The sequence below is a fragment of the Marmota monax genome, unplaced genomic scaffold (genome assembly GCF_021218885.2).
Source record: "Marmota monax isolate L192 unplaced genomic scaffold, Marmota_monax_Labrador192_F-V1.1 WCK01_AAM20220418_F8-fsc00011, whole genome shotgun sequence".
Lineage (NCBI taxonomy): Eukaryota > Metazoa > Chordata > Mammalia > Rodentia > Sciuridae > Marmota > Marmota monax.
In genome coordinates this window covers 7,380,728-7,396,537 of record NW_026693082.1, presented here as the reverse complement: position 1 = coordinate 7,396,537, position 15,810 = coordinate 7,380,728, and the positions used below count along the sequence as shown (strand labels likewise).

Below are 15,810 nucleotides of genomic sequence, written 5' to 3'. Positions count from 1 at the left end.
GTTCTTGCAGATCCAGGAAACTTTGAGGGTAAAATTAGGACTTTTCCTTCTGGTTTTTATCTAGGTTAATTCTCTGCCTTTTCCTTCCTCCTTCAACTTTACTTTTTAGGCCCCATCATTACCTTTTGACTTTGTGATTTCCTCTTGTTCCTTCTTTTCCACCTTTACTACTATAGGTCCATAATTCTATACCAAGTTCTTTATAATTAGTATGTCTTGGAATTCTGACTTTTTTTGGGTTTTAGGAAGAGAATGTAATGCATATACGTAGTCACAGAACTCCTATGGAGTTTGGGGCAGCATGTCATAGTCAAACATCTTAGTATTTCTTCACCAAATCATGACTAGTCAGTCTAAAAATAAGAAAGATTCTACAATGGAGACATTTTAAAACTTTTTGAGTTATACTAAATAAGTAAATGTGTAAATTGTCCCATAGTTATAGTTTCATTTACATTTGAGGGATTGTTGAAATTAATATTAATTTCTTAATGTAATTTGATGTTAAATAACAAAGCCAGTTTGTTATGATAGCTAGCATAATTTGGCTTTTGAAGTAATTGAATAGAATTGTATAGAAGTGAATCATTGATTTTTGTACCTCGTAGATTTAGTCATATCTTGCCAATTTTTAAGCTTGGATCTTTTTTTTTCTACGTTCTCTTTTTTGCTTTTTTATGTCTTGAATGTAAACATCAGATTTAAAAAGTAAATATTTCTTTTTGCAGTCATTTTGTAGGAAAAATAAAAAAAATTAATAAATTGAGAACTATAGTATTAAGTGTAAAATATGTTTCTGAGTGTTTCCACGTCCAAATCAGGTTTCAGAAAACTGTGAGGGTGAAATAAATTGTCTGAAGTTCTTTGACAGTCAAGAATAGTTTTTAAACAACTTTTTGTTGTCATAAACTCATACAGAAAAGTACTTAAAATATAAATATATAGCTTAACCAAGTTCTTATAAGCAAATATGAATTTAGCCATCATCCTTGTCATGAGAGCATTACTAGTGCCTCAGAGCTCTTTACATTCCTCTTTCCAGTCACAATTACCTCTCATCCCCTAAAGCTAATTACTATTTTTACTTGGGTAATCATAGTCACTTCCTTGACTTTTCTTTTAAACTTTCATCATAGTAGCTCTACCTTAATACAATAGTTTAATTTTGCCTTTTTTCAAACTAGAATCATAGAGTATATTTGTCTTGTTTCTTTAACCCAACATTGGGTTTGTGAGATGCCAATTTGTTGTCTCTTAGTATGGTATTGATAATAAATTTTAAAATGTAATAGGAACCTGTCCTAAAAGATGTTTTTATGATTCCTAAAAGTCCATGCAATTTTTCTTTAATACTCATAATACCTCATAATCTTTGGTTCTTTTTTTTTAATTCTTGGCTCTGCTGTGGATAGACTGAATCAGAGCCTCATACGTGCTAGGCAACTGCTTTACCACTGAGCATGATTATATTTTTTAAAATAATCTTTGATTTTGTTATTAAAAGGGGGGATATATACTCATTGGGTTCACTGAATGGATAGTTGGATTTTTTTTTTTTTTTTTTTTAAGGTACTGGTGATTGAACCCAAAGACACTTTACCACTGAGTCCCAGTCCTTTTTATTTTGAGACAGGGTCTTGCTAAGTTGCAGAGGCTGACCTCAGACTTGTCTCAGTTTCCTTGAGTTTTCAGGATTATAGGCAAGCACTACTGTGCTTGGTGAATAGGTAGTTCTGTGTGAAGAATGTGTAGTCATCTTATATGTTACCATAAGCCAGCCAATATAAATCTTTTTGTATAAAATGTTAGTAAATGAAATATATCAGTATTTATTTCGTAATGTTATTTAGAATCTGGTTTCTGTGTCTTTAAAATAGGGTAATCTCTAAGAATATACATGCTAAAATAAAATATTTAAAATCTTTTTCTTTTTTGATAGGAGGAATAAACATGGTGTGTCTCGAAAGAAGATTGCTCAGATGTTGGATCGTTATGAATATCAAATGTCCATCTCTATTGTAATGAATTCAGTGGAACCATCACAGAAAAGCACACAAAGACCCCCTCCTCCACAGGAGAGGCAGAGGTGGGGAGGCTATTTAGGCTCACATAATGAAGTCTTTGTCACAGATAATCATTAAGTTGGCTATTTTCAGCTAACATTTGTTGCTTGCTCTTGAAAAAAAAAAATTAGTGAGCCTGTCTTGAAGTTTCAATAGTTTCAAATAAAAAGACTGTGGTGCCTCGCAAAGGATGTTCCCAGCAAGTTGTTTAAATTCTGAAGTACAAATAAAAATTATATAAAATTGTATTTTAAATGTTTTTAATAATCTTTTGTGGCAGTACCTTTGGTTATTATGAAAGCCCTTTAGTAGAGTGGATAGGATGTAGGAATTTTTTTTGTACAATTGAATTATAAGCTTATCTATTTTATATGTTGGAACATACAAAAGTTTTTTATTATTCTTAACCTAAATCTAACTTTTCATAAAATTTTAATGTTTTTTCCTTCACTCTCTTAAATATGCAAGAAATACCAATTTGTTATAGGGCACCTTAGTTGATTCCCCTGTTTATACAGATAAAATTATATTTCAGATAATCTATGTGACAAAGTTATTTCTATGGTGTAATTAGCATACCACTTTGTTCAAACACAATTCCCCAGTAAATGCTAGACAGTCAATGATGTATTGATCACCTAGGGAGTTTCCCCCATTATATTATGGATATTCCTCAAATAATACATACATAGTCATCAACCATCTCAAGCATCTCTCTGCCCCCTGCACACTTGCCAATTCTGGAAGGAATACAGAGACAAGTCACTGTGTAGTAGGAAAAGCTCCTCAGGTGATTCCAATAATGTTTCACTTATCTTTGTTCAATTTCATGCAGCATAATTGTAATATAAAAAATATTTTGGATAGTTGCTTAGCTTTTGTTATAAAATGATTTGTCTTACACAATGTTGTAGTTCTAGTTCTAATTTTTTCTGTAGAGTCAGCTGAACTTCTTTCAGTGAATATGTTCCTTCACTAGAAAATTAAAAACTGGGATGTACTTCATTTCAGAGGTCTTGTAATTCATCCCTGCCTTTAAACAGACATTTTCTTAGTCTACATAATTGAGCATTTCTCTTTGCAGTACAAGAAAGTATTTTTTAAACTTTGATTTTACTTTTTTTTAGGAAGAATTCCATCTGATTACAGTGCACTTTTTAAAAATTAGCCATTATGATTCTGTATATATTTTACATGATATTTCATGGCCCTTAAATTTATCGCAGATTAGCCCATCCTTTTCTTCATGTGTTGTTTTAAAATCTTTTCCTGTTCTTTTCAACTTTACTTTAAATGTCATCCCACATCTTTATATTACTTTTAAGTACCGAGGCTGAAAACTGGGTATAGTACTGTCAGCAAGATCTTTATTACATTTCCTTTAGTGAAATAAGAATTTGTATGTACAATTCAGTGCTGCTTACATTTGAATAGATATTACCTTGCTTTATCTTGTTTCGCATATGTGTATGTTTGTGTATATTTGTTCATCTTACTATGATGTAGTGGGAATGTGCTAACTCATGTTTTGTGTGTAAGTACATATTCATATATACATATATATATATATATATCTCCTTTACCCATTGTTTTAATATATTCTTTTAGAGTAATATTTATTGGTATTTGGATTTATTGGTTATGTAAATTAGCAGTTTGAAAATCATACAGAAGGATTGAATTTGGAGACAGATGAAGCAACTGTGTCCTTTTCTATGTGTTTTTATAAAAATTTATTTAGGAGTAATAATATTATAAATGTATAGTTGGAGAAAGTGGATTGCCTTTGGGAGAAAAAGATTATGAGGAAACATTCATATTAGATATGAAGTTTAAAATAAATTTCCAGATTTTATAACAAATTCAACTCCATCTCCTGGTACTTCTGAGTACTAAATAGTAATCATCCAGACATCACTTATCATTACCAATCAATTTTTAGAAATTATAAATGCTTATCGAGGCAGGGAAATTTAACATTCTAAAAAACTTTTATTTTTTTAAAAAAAATTTGTTGCAGATGGACATAATACCTTTGTTTTATTTATTTATTTTTATTCGATAGTGAGGATCGATCCCAGTGCCTCACATGTGCTAGGCAAGTACTCTATCACTTAGCTACAACCTCAGCCTGCCTTTTCTTTTTTTTTAAAAACACAAAGCAGAAGTAAATAGTTTCTCTAGGCATTGTGGCTTTTTTTTTTTTTTTTAACAATAAGACAATGGAGGAATAAGTGTGAAGTAGAAGATACTAAAATCACTATTTTAGCACCTTGCTTGGTGCTAAAAATCTAAAAAAGTGAGAAATTTACTAATTTTTCATCAAAAATTTTTTTATACTCACATGTGGTCTTAATGCCCCCAGTGCTAGACCTTCTAACTTCATCTGTATCACAAAAAATAAAGTTGGCATTAGTGATCCTGTTTAAGTAAGATGTATCCCACAGCTTCTAGTGTGGTTCAGTATGATTGTTATATTTAGTTGTTTTTTCATAGACTTAGTATGAAAATAACTTTTTTATCTTTTGATCAACAAATTTATAGTTTTCTATATTTTATAATTTTGTTCATAAAAATACTCATAAGTTGAACCTCTGGTAACCTATTTTTTAAATAGGTAATCTATTTTCAGTATTACCTTTTCTGAAAGAAAATGTTAGCTTTTTATATGTTGTCTGCTTTTATTAAAAATAACATTATTTACAAACAATTGGGTTGTATTTTTTTGTTTTAGTGATAAGATTTGAGTATTTCAAGGCTGTTTATCTGTTGTCTAATATAGGTTATTGAATTTTCTAGTTTTGTATATAGATATAAGTTTTGAAAGGGTTGATGATTTATTCAAAGAATATGAAAGGTTTGTTTTGACTTTACTCAAAATTTTTTTACTGCAGAGTAAAAATCTGGGTTTCTGAGTATTTATAAAGAAAATTAATGGTGCTCTCTTTGGAAAATGTTGAAGAAGTATAGTTGTTAATGTACTAGTGCCTTGACTAGATAGATTTGTCAGTCTACTGAAGTTTATCAAAGTATTCTGACATGGATACAGTAACTAATAAGGGCTGAGGTTTTTTTTTTTTTTTAAATATATCTACAATCCACATAGATTATCTACTTAGTCATGACAAGATTTAGTTTAGTTTTGGTACAGTGACAATTCTTAATAGATAATTTGGTAACAGTATAAGGAGTAGACTGAGTTAGTGGTTTTTAGAGATAAATTTTAGGAGGTTATAATTTTGTGAGTAAAATTTTTTTCTATTAAAACTGTTAGCTGTATTTTTGTAAATTTACTGGGACGAAGAGATGATTTTAAGGGAGTAAGTATTCCATTTGGTGATGTTTTTCTTTTTACCAATTAAATAAGATTGGCATACTACTTTTTTGTTTGTTTATTAAAATGAAGGTACTATTAAAACAGTTGGTTTCCAAGACTTGTAAAAGAAAGATAACCTGTTATCTTAGACTATTGTGAATGGCATCATTTTTGTAACAGAATATTCACATGGTAAGTAGTAATTTTAAATCTATTCTATGGAAGTTCTTTCACTGTCAAATTATGCACAGGAATAAGAGGAAGGAATAGAACAAATAACTCTTTGAAAAAGAGAGCCTCAACAATAAATAGTTATTCTCATAACTATTTATTCTCTAGAATCTTATATATTGAAAAAGTTTAACTTTTTAAACATTTAATAGAAGTTTTAGCCACTTATATTAGAAAAAATCTCTCTTCCAAAAATTTTGCTCTGTCGTTATCATACCTTGTCTCATTCCAGGTATGATAACTGCCATTGTTGTACATCATAATCCATCTTTCAGAATTTGTTAACTTCAGTAAGCTGTCTTAAGTATGAATAAAATAGAATCTTTTTTTTTTTTTTTTGGTACCGGGAATTTAACCCAGGGGTGCTTAACTACTGATCTACATTCCCCAGACCTTTTTGTTTTTTAATTTGACACAAGGTCTCTCTAAGTTGCTTAAGGCTTGGTTAAATTGCGGAGGCTGGCCCTGAACTTGTAATCCTCCTGCCTCAGCCTCCTGAGCCCCTGGGATAAAATAGAATCTTTTAGGTAATGCGGACAAAGCCATATGTGTAGTTCCCCTAATCTTAGAACTAGTCACAGTTACATTAATAAAATGTCATACCTGCTTTGGTGAATAACTGGACTTCGTGTGACAGTGTTGGTCCAATGGTTAATATTTTCTTGTGTGTGTGTGTGTGTGTATGTGTGTGTGTGTGTGTCTGTAAAACTTTTTTTAAATTAATGGGGAAGATTGAGAAATTTTGAGGAGCTACTAGACTGTTTCCTCTTAACTTTGTTAGTAATTAAGGAAGAAAAGAATAATGTGTTTTTTTTTTTTACATTAAATTAAGTTAAAATTGTGTTCAACTTTAGTAAAGTTCATTTAAACATATTTATTTATTTATTTTTAATATATGTCTTTAGTTGTTGATGGACCTTTATTTTATTTATTTATTTATATGTGGTGCTGAGACTTGAACCCAGTGCCTCACACATGCTAGGGAAGTTCTGTACCACTGAGCCACAACCCAGCCTTTTATTTTTTTATATTGTAGTTTCAGCTACTTCATATGGGATGTGTAAAGTTAGTGTTAGTTTTACCCTTGCAGGTAGTTCATCTGCAATTATCAATTATTGGAATTATTGTACAGCTTTGTTTACCACCTTTTCACTTGTAATTCTGAACTCTGAGGTGTTTGTTTTTTTTTTTCCTCTTCCTTTTTCTTTTTTCCTTTTTTTCACCTAAAGTATAGGAAAAAAAAAATTGGAATGAGTTATGGGATCTGCCCCCCCTTTTGTCTTATGTAATCATCTTAGAAATCATGTTTCCTTTTCTGTTATAGTCTTTTTCCATATGTGTGTTTTCTTTTTCTATCAATTTTCTGTTTAGCAGTCTTCCTATAGCTTCATAACATTTTCAGTGAAGATGATGGGATGGTAAGTGAACAAGACTGAATATAATCTCTTTTCCTTATGAACCTCACTTAACCAAGTTAAGTTCTTAGGGCCATAGCTCTGTAGTTTCCTGGCCCTGTGGATTAGTAGAATTTCAATGTTAAAATGCTTGGAAGATTTGTAAAAAATCTGTCACTGTAATACTTACTGGTTGGGAAACCCATAAACTTGTCATAATGATTAGAGGTTGACCTTCAAAAGCTGAATGATTGTCAAGGAAAGCTAATAGCTAATATTTCATATTGTGTGGTGATGGTGCAACAAACAAACAATAGGAATTTTATAGTAAAATACCTTAATTTACAAACATTCATTTAAATAACTGCTATCAATTTAATCCTAGTGCTAAGCCACAGTCTGAATGTGATTATTAGAGTCTCTAAATTTTCATAATTCTTTTAAGGTTTTTTTTTTTTTTTTTGATACTGGGGATTTAACTCCAGGGTACTTTACCAATAAGCTACATCCCCATCCCTTTTTACTTTTTTGAGACAGAGTCTTGCTAAATTGTTTAGGGCTTTGCTAAGTTGCTGAGGCTGACTTCAAATTTGTAATCCTCCTGCCTTGGTTTCCTGAGTTGCTGGGATTACATGCATGTGCCACTGTGCCTGACTTCTTTGAGTTTTATACAGAAACAAAAATTTAGGTTAAACAACTTATCTAACGTAATTTCTCTAGTAATAGATGCAGCAACTGGGATACAAATCTAGGTCAGACATACTTCCACTATTGTATTGCACATTATCTTTAAAGCAGTTATTTCTTTCTTTTTTTTTTTTTTCCCCCTTCTAGTGTTGGGTTTGAACCCAAGGACTCACCCATGCTAGGCACTGAGCTGCCACTGAGCTACATCCCTAGCCTCCTCTTTTTTAATCTAGATTTCTTTCAAGATAAGAATTATTGAGTATATCTTTATGGTACCTTTAATTTATAGGATTGGAAGTTATGTTGATTTGTCAAGGAAATTGAGTGAAGAAATCTGCAAGTGGCCATTTTAGAATTTTATTTTTAAAAGTTAGATCGATGATGCTGGGCTCAGTGGTATAGAGCACTTGCCTCACACATGTGAAGCACTGGGTTCGGTCCTCAGCACCACATAAAAATAAACAAACACAATAAAGGTATTGTGTCCATTTACAACTAAACAAAATATTTTTTAAAAGTCAAGATCGAAAATAGTTTATGCTATTTAATGTTTAAATATTTTCTACAAATTACACATTGATATAATTGTTAATCATGTTTTAGCATATCTTTTCAGATGAATTTTTTACATATGCTATTATGCTTTAATGTTTAAATTTATTTTAATATATTTCAATTCAGATTAGAAATGTAGTATTCAATAAATGGATTGTAAAATTGCATAAATTGGGGTTTTTTACTCATGATTAATTTCAGGCAGTAGTTCTTTAAATAGGTCAACAGTTGGAAAGTGGCCTTTTTTTGTGTAGTTCTGCTTATTAAGTGTGCTAGTAGTAGATGTCATGGAAATTATGTCAATTTTCTGAATTTCTGAAGAATTAGGTATTTTGGTAATGAAGAACATCTTTTTCTTTTTACGATGTTTTAAATTAACTTTTTAAAATTAAAGAACAATAAAGGAGATATTTAAGTTTGCTTTATAAAATAACATTGAATTAAATAAATTCTATAAGGAAAATCTTTTAGATACAGAATGAATTTTTACTGTGGAGTATTTGCTTTATTTCATTTTAGTTAACTTAAAAAATTAAAGAACTAGGTCTTACTTGTTTTTTCTTAATTCCTTAAGAGTAGGTTTGCAATTTTTTTTTTTTATAATTTCAAAATGTCACGCCAGGAATACAATTTTTGCTCAATCTGAAAGACTTGGGCTGAGGGTTTAGCTTATTGATAGAGTACTTGCTTACCATGTGCAAGGCCCTGGATTGAATCCCCAGCACCACAGAAACAAACAAACAAACAAATAATGGGAGAAACTTTATAAAAGAAGTGGCATTGATTTCTTAAGTAGGTTAAGGTAGTTTTCAGTTAATGAAACTACAAAACAATACATAATGGTATTGAAATTCTAGGAATATAGTTCAGTAGAGCATTGAGCACAGATAAAACATTTTATTTAGAATATAAGCAAACTGAAGTATTTCTAGGGAATGAGATAGGAGCCCTTAACTAAACTTTTGAATTAATTAAAAATAGTAGGAAAAATATTCTTTTTTTTTCCAGAACTTTTTTTTTAGTTGTAGATGGACACAATAATTTTATTTATTTTTATGTGGTGTTGACGATCGAACCCAATGCCTCACACATGTGAGGTAAACGCTCCACCACTGAGCTACAACCCCAGCCTGGGAAAAATATTCTTAAAATTCTAAAGAATAATAGGAAAACAAGTGTTAAGGCCAGAAAATTAGTGGTAATAATGGCATTTTTCCCTCCCCATCTTCCCTTTACTGTTTAAAGACCAGCAGAAGCCAGAGTATTATATTAAGGAGCATAATCTTGTTAAGAATTAAAGTGCTATGAAAGCACGAATCTTGTCTTCCTTGGTTACTACTGTATTTTTACAGCTTTATTTTTTAACAGGAGTCAGTGAATAATTGTTGAATATTAGCTCAGGACCTAGTCTTCTCCTTAAAACAATAAATAAACTCTTAATATAAGGAAATATTAATCATAATAGAGACATTTTTTAGGGCAGTTTGTAATATAGCCATATGGAGCGGGAGCATGAATTAGTCATGTTTGATACTTGCTAAGGAAAATGGGGTCCCACAGAGAGAAGAAGGCTCACCCGTTTAGTTTGGTGTTTCTAATGCTGTAACAGTGCCTTGTTACAGATTAACCATACCAGTAGTCTTCAGATTTGTAATTTATAACCAAGAAATTAAGTCCTAGGTTATAGGCAAGTGGAGTAAAACAGAGATTTCCTTTTGATTACCCATTTCCATAGGGTCAAACTTAAAAACAAAGCAACTAGTGTTTGATTCTCTTTTAAGTCTAAACTTTATTTAGCAATATAGAATTGCTGGTTCTCATGCATATCATTACATAATTATCCTTTATTTGTTTAAGAAGCAATACACATAGAGTCATTTCCCTTATTTAATCTCAGTTTAATTTTTCTTTGGCTATTTTGTTGTCTTGCTAAGGGCACTTTGCAAAATATTCATAGCATACTTTTAGTGGAAAAAACACATTATTCATTGAAGAGTCCGGCAATCTGAGTTCTGCCTCCATTTGTATCTATCCTCTCTGCTCTCATCTTGTTTCAGTAGAACTTGAGCCACCACCCCCATCTAAGGTGATGGTATCTCTTGCCTTCTCAGGAATCCTTATTTATTGCCAGTCTTTCCTTTTCCTAAGCCTGTCCCATCAACGTTTAAACCTCTCTATAAGACCATTCTTGGCATGACTTATTTATGGCCAAACTTCTCTAAAGAACAGTCTCTTTCCTTATCTCACCTAATACTCCCTTTTAGGTTCTGTCCCTATCATTCTACTAAACTGACTTTTAAGGTTTCTAGGATGTTCCTTTGTATTGAGCATTATTCATTACTCATCTTATTTGACTTTCCACAGGCATTTGACTTTTGATCAGTTTTTCCTTGGCTATTTCTTAGTCTCCTTTGTTGCCTTCTCCCAGTCTTAAAAGTTCCTTAAGTATCAGTTTCAGAAAATCATCTGTCGTAATTCTTAGCTTAGCTTTCCCCCATGTGATCTCATCATTTATTACTTGGACATGGTAACCTTCCCCACTTTTACTTTACCAACCTTTAATTTTTTTTTTTTTATTGTTTAGTGCATTGTAGTTAATAATAGTGGGGTTCATTTTGACATTCATAAATGCATACACACACACACACACACACACACACAGTTTTCTCCATTTCAATCAGCAGTACTTTTGTTTTTTCACTTTCCTTCCCCTATTCCCTCTCCCTAATCCCAATCCTCTACTCTGTTGGTCTTTTTTCTAATATTTATTGGTTTTTAAAATTGGTACATTATAGTTATATGTAAAATTGGGAATGTGTTGTGCTATATTTATACATGCACATAACATAATTTGGTCAACTTCATTCTCCAGTTCTCCCCACCAGCCTTTAATTTTAACCCAGAGTGACTAGTATAGTCTAATTTAAATTAAGAAAAAATATGTTTTTAAATTCAATCATACCCTACTTAAAGCTACATAATGGCTTCTTTCCTGGTCTTGTCTTTTACCAGTTCATTTACTACATCCTATCTGTATTGTTCTTTTTGTCTGATCTACTTTCACGTTCAGCTTGTCCTTGCTTGAAATACTACTTGTGTTCCCCCTCCACCCCTAATAATTTTGATCTATTCTTCCTATACCTACCACTTTCTCAACATTCAGGTCTTAACTGAAATGTCACCTTTCCTAACTGTTCCAGTCTAAAGTAGAGTTATCCCTATCCTCTCACTCTTGCATTATGCTGTTGTCATCATGGTACTACTAGTATTTGAAGTTTTTTTTTCTTTATTAGTGTTTTTTTTTTTTTTTTTTAGTAGTCTTCCTGAGCTAGACTATAAGATCCACAAGAACTTGTTTATTTTCTTCCTAGTTGTGGCTACAAAATCTAAAACAGTACTGGTAATAACCTTGGGATCTCATTAAATACTGGCTGAATGATTTTATACCTACTGTTTCTATGAACAGAATTGACCCCAAATATATTTACTTCCTAGTCCTGTCCTCAGAATTCGGGTCTATATACTTTTTTTTGGTCTATTTGATGTCCCTCCACCCCTTTTTAAAATGTTTTTTTAGTTGTTGATAGACATTTATTTTGTTTATTTTTATGTGGTGCTGAGGATTGAACCCAGTGCCTCACACATACTAGGCAAGTGCTTTACCACTGAGCCACAACCCCAGCCCTGATATTTCCCCTTTTAAGCCTGAAAGGTTCCTATAAACCTGTGATCTCCATATTTGTGTCTTCAGAATTTCGTGGCACAGTGTATGGGTCTGCCTTTGAATTTCTAGAAACCAGAAACTGGAAGTTCTTGGATGCCTCCCTTCCCCTTTTATATTCAATCCATATGAGTCCTTGGATTTTACCACATGAATATCTCTTGAATCTCTATTTATAGAGTCATTATTCATTAGATTTTCACAGTGACCATATCATGTAACCCAATACCCAGGTCAAGAAATAGAACATTTTCAGAACCTTAGAAGCTCATGTACCATGAGTACATTTTCTCTTTAAAGTGAAAATATACTCATGGTTAAAGATTTTCAGTTGCTTCACATTGCCCTTAGGGTAAAGACCAATCATAATATGATATGCAAGACCCTGAGTGATATCACTCTGTTTTTTGTAACCAACCTCATGTTTTACTACTCTTCTCACTTTCTATATTATAGCCCTTCTGGCCAACTTACAATTCTTTAAATGTGCTACGCTCTTCGCTTTTCCTGAAAAATTCTGTGTGCACACACCTTTCCATACTCATCTTTCACATTTGGGTGCTTCATCAAATTCTTTGGATGTAACAGGTTGATGAGGCCCAAATACACCTTGTGTGCTCTCATGGGTTTTTATCTTTATTCATTTGTATATGATTATTTCCCTCCATTATTTTTAAGTTTTATAAGTCAGGAATTATTCCTATTTTGCTTACTGTTGCATAGTTACCAACTAGTATGATGGCTGGGAAAGAATGCTGTTTAGTATCCATTCAATAAATCAATACAAGTTGTTCCAGCTTTTTGTGGGCTGAATTGTGTCCTCTTAAATTCATATACTGAATTTAAGTCTGAATTTCTAATGCTTAGGTTGTCACTATATTTGGAGATAATGCCTTGAAGAGGTAATCAGGGTAAAATGGGTGGGCCCCAATCAATATGAGTGGTGTCCTTGTAAGAGGAGAAGACTAAGACACATACAAAGTGATGACCGTGTGAAGACACTGGAGGAAGATGGCCATCTACAAGCCAAGAAGAGGGGCTTTGGAAGGAACTAACCCTGCCAACACCTTCATCTTGGACTTCAAGCCTTCAGAAGTGTGAGAAAATAAATTTCTGTTGTTTAAGCCACCTAGACTGTGATAGTTTGTTATGGCAACCTGCTGTGTTTCAAATGTGTTCGCCTCAAATTTTTGTGTTGGAAGCCTGCTCCCTTAATTTATGTTATTGGTCTAGTGGTGGTGGGGGCCTTTGGGAGGAGGTGGTTTGGATTAGATAAAGTTATGGAACAGGACCCCTACTATGGCATTAGTGGCTTTGCAAGAGCAAAGCTAACACATTGCACTGTCTTGCCATGTGTTGCAGCATGTTATAAAGCAAAAAGACCCTCTCAGATGTCAGACAGGTGCTGTTGCCATGCTCTTGAATTTCCCAGCCTCCAGAACTGTAAGCCAAGTAAACTTGAATTCTTTATAAATTGCCCAGTCTTAAGTATTTTGTTATAGCAACAAAAGGGATCTAAGACACAGTCTCAGCAGGTTAATACAGATTTTGGTATTTAAAAGTGTGTGTGTGTGTGTGGGAGGGGTGCTGTAACAAAAATAGAAATACAGAGATGGCTGTAGAATGAGGTAATGGATTGTGGTGAGGATTGATATTTTAGAAAAGCCTTAATTGCCTTGAAGAGATTGTAAGTCAAAATGGGGATATTGAAGGTGGTTCTAGTGAGGGCTTAGGAAGAGAAGTATATATTTCATCATGGAAATATACTATTATGAACAAATGTTGGTAGGAACAAGAATGTTAAAGGTAGTTCTGTTGAGATCTCAAATGGAAATGAAGAATATGTTACTGGTATCTGGAGGAAAGGGACTCTGTTGTGCTGTGTCAAAGAACTTAGCCAAATTGTATTCTAGTATGTGGAAAATAGATAAACTTCTAAGTGATGAAGTTTGAAGATGGAAGAAGGAATGATTAAGACAAAAAAGAACCCATAGTTGAAGATTTGGAAAATTCTCAAGTCTAGCTATATTTCAAAAAATTAGAAATCTAATGAAATTTGCCGCCTTAGATTTCAGAACTGCTTGGGGTCTATCAACAGTTCTTTAGTTTCTTGCAAAATTTTAGAATGGGGATATACTGTGTTTATCCCACTGTTGTATTTTGAAAGCAGATTACATACTTGTTTTCACAGGTTAATAGCTGGAGAATTTTATCTCGGGAGGAGGTAAAATATGAGTCCTCCCACACCTGATTAAAAGAGTTTGATGCTAGAATGGGTTAAGGTGTTGGGGGCTTTTGGGATAGAATGAATGTATTTTGCATCTTAAAAAAATATGAAATTTAAAAGACAGAGTATAGTGGGCTAAATTATGTCTACCTTCAAATTCATATTGGAGTCCTAATACCTAGTACCTAGAATGTGACCATAGTTGAACCTTTTTTTAGGTAATCAGGGTGAAGGTAAATAAGATCATATGAGTGGGCTCTAATCTAATATAAATGGCATCACTCTGAAAAGAGGTAAGGATACAGACACATGCAGAGACGATCATGTGAAGATACTGGAGGAATATGGCCATTTACAAGCCAAGAGGGGCTCTATTTGAAACAGCTACCCTGCTGATATCTTGAGAGAGAATTTTTAAATATTTATTCTTTTTTTTAGCTTTTGGCGGACACAACATCTTTGTTTGTATGTGGTGCTGAGGATCGAACCCGGGCCGCATGCATGCCAGGCGAGTGCGCTACCACTTGAGCCACATCCCCAGCCCACCCTGCTGATATCTTGATCTTGAACTTTTAGCCTCCAGAAATGTATGATAATTTCTGTCTTTTAAGCCACTCAGTTTGTGGTCCTCTGTCATGGGAGCTCTAGAACCTTAATACACAGCTTTTATACTATTTGTTGAAATGGTTATACTTGTGAGACTTTTTCCTCTTCGGTATAGTTCCTTCATGTGTAAAGTAAGGGCCTTTTATTGAATCAATGATCCTTTTAAATTTTTAGACCTCATTCTATAATATAATTTTTCCAAACATTTCTGGAAATTTTCATATTCCTTGGCATCTATCTATGGACTCCAGGTTCAGAGTTCCTTCAACAAAATTTTTAAGATTATTATCATTTTGGGGGGGGGGGCGCTACTGGGTCTTGAACTCAGGGGCACTCAACCACTGAGCCACATCCCCAGCCCTATTTTATATTTTATTTAGATATAGGTTCTCACTAAGTTGCTTAGTGACTTACTGTTGCTAAAGCTGACTTTGAATTCTAAGTACTCCTGCTGCAGCCTCCCAATCCCTGGGATTATAGGCATGCTCCACCATGCCTAGCAACTCATTATTTTTAAGGATGGTTTTACCTGGGTTTTGTAACTTATGATCTACAATTTGAAGTAAGTATTTGGAATTATAATAGAATTAACTTGTATATTCTGGTTTTTTCTTTTTTTCAGTTCTGGGGATTGAACCTAGGGCCTTACACATTTGCTAGGCAGATGCTCAACAACTGAGCTATATCCTCATCCCTGGCTTGTGTATTCTTATATTCTCGTATATGCTTAAAAGTTTAGCTTTTAATTTTTAAACATTGTTTACTGTTTATACAAACTTGCATTGAATGTTTTTGTACCCTTTATACATGCTAGTGGTAGGAATATAAAAGTAAACAAGGTAAACCTATTTTTGACTGTCACTTTCTGGAGGGAAGATGGTAGGAACATGATGGCTGTCTATAGAACGTGGACCATTCTTGCTTTGCAGGACAAAGGCCTTTGAATACAGGTACCATGTCACCTTATATTCTCAGGGTTTGGCTCAGTCCTAAGTACATAATAAACGTGT

The 15,810-nt window shown here is 33.0% G+C and overlaps 1 protein-coding gene across 12 annotated transcripts in view; it reads left to right on the top strand.

Annotated features, from left to right (window-relative positions):
• Positions 1-15,810, top strand: part of N4bp2l2 (NEDD4 binding protein 2 like 2) — an 86,675-nt gene that overhangs the window by 17,354 nt on the left and 53,511 nt on the right. For 10 of the 12 annotated variants that reach the window (XM_058582521.1, XM_058582520.1, XM_046454115.2 and 7 more), the window contains one exon: positions 1,940-2,086. In XM_058582521.1, the coding sequence (XP_058438504.1) occupies positions 1,940-2,086 (147 nt within the window). Of the gene's footprint in view, positions 1-1,939; positions 2,312-12,834; positions 15,052-15,810 lie in introns of those variants that run through there. The other 2 variants (XM_058582523.1, XM_058582524.1) reach the window with 2 other exon arrangements.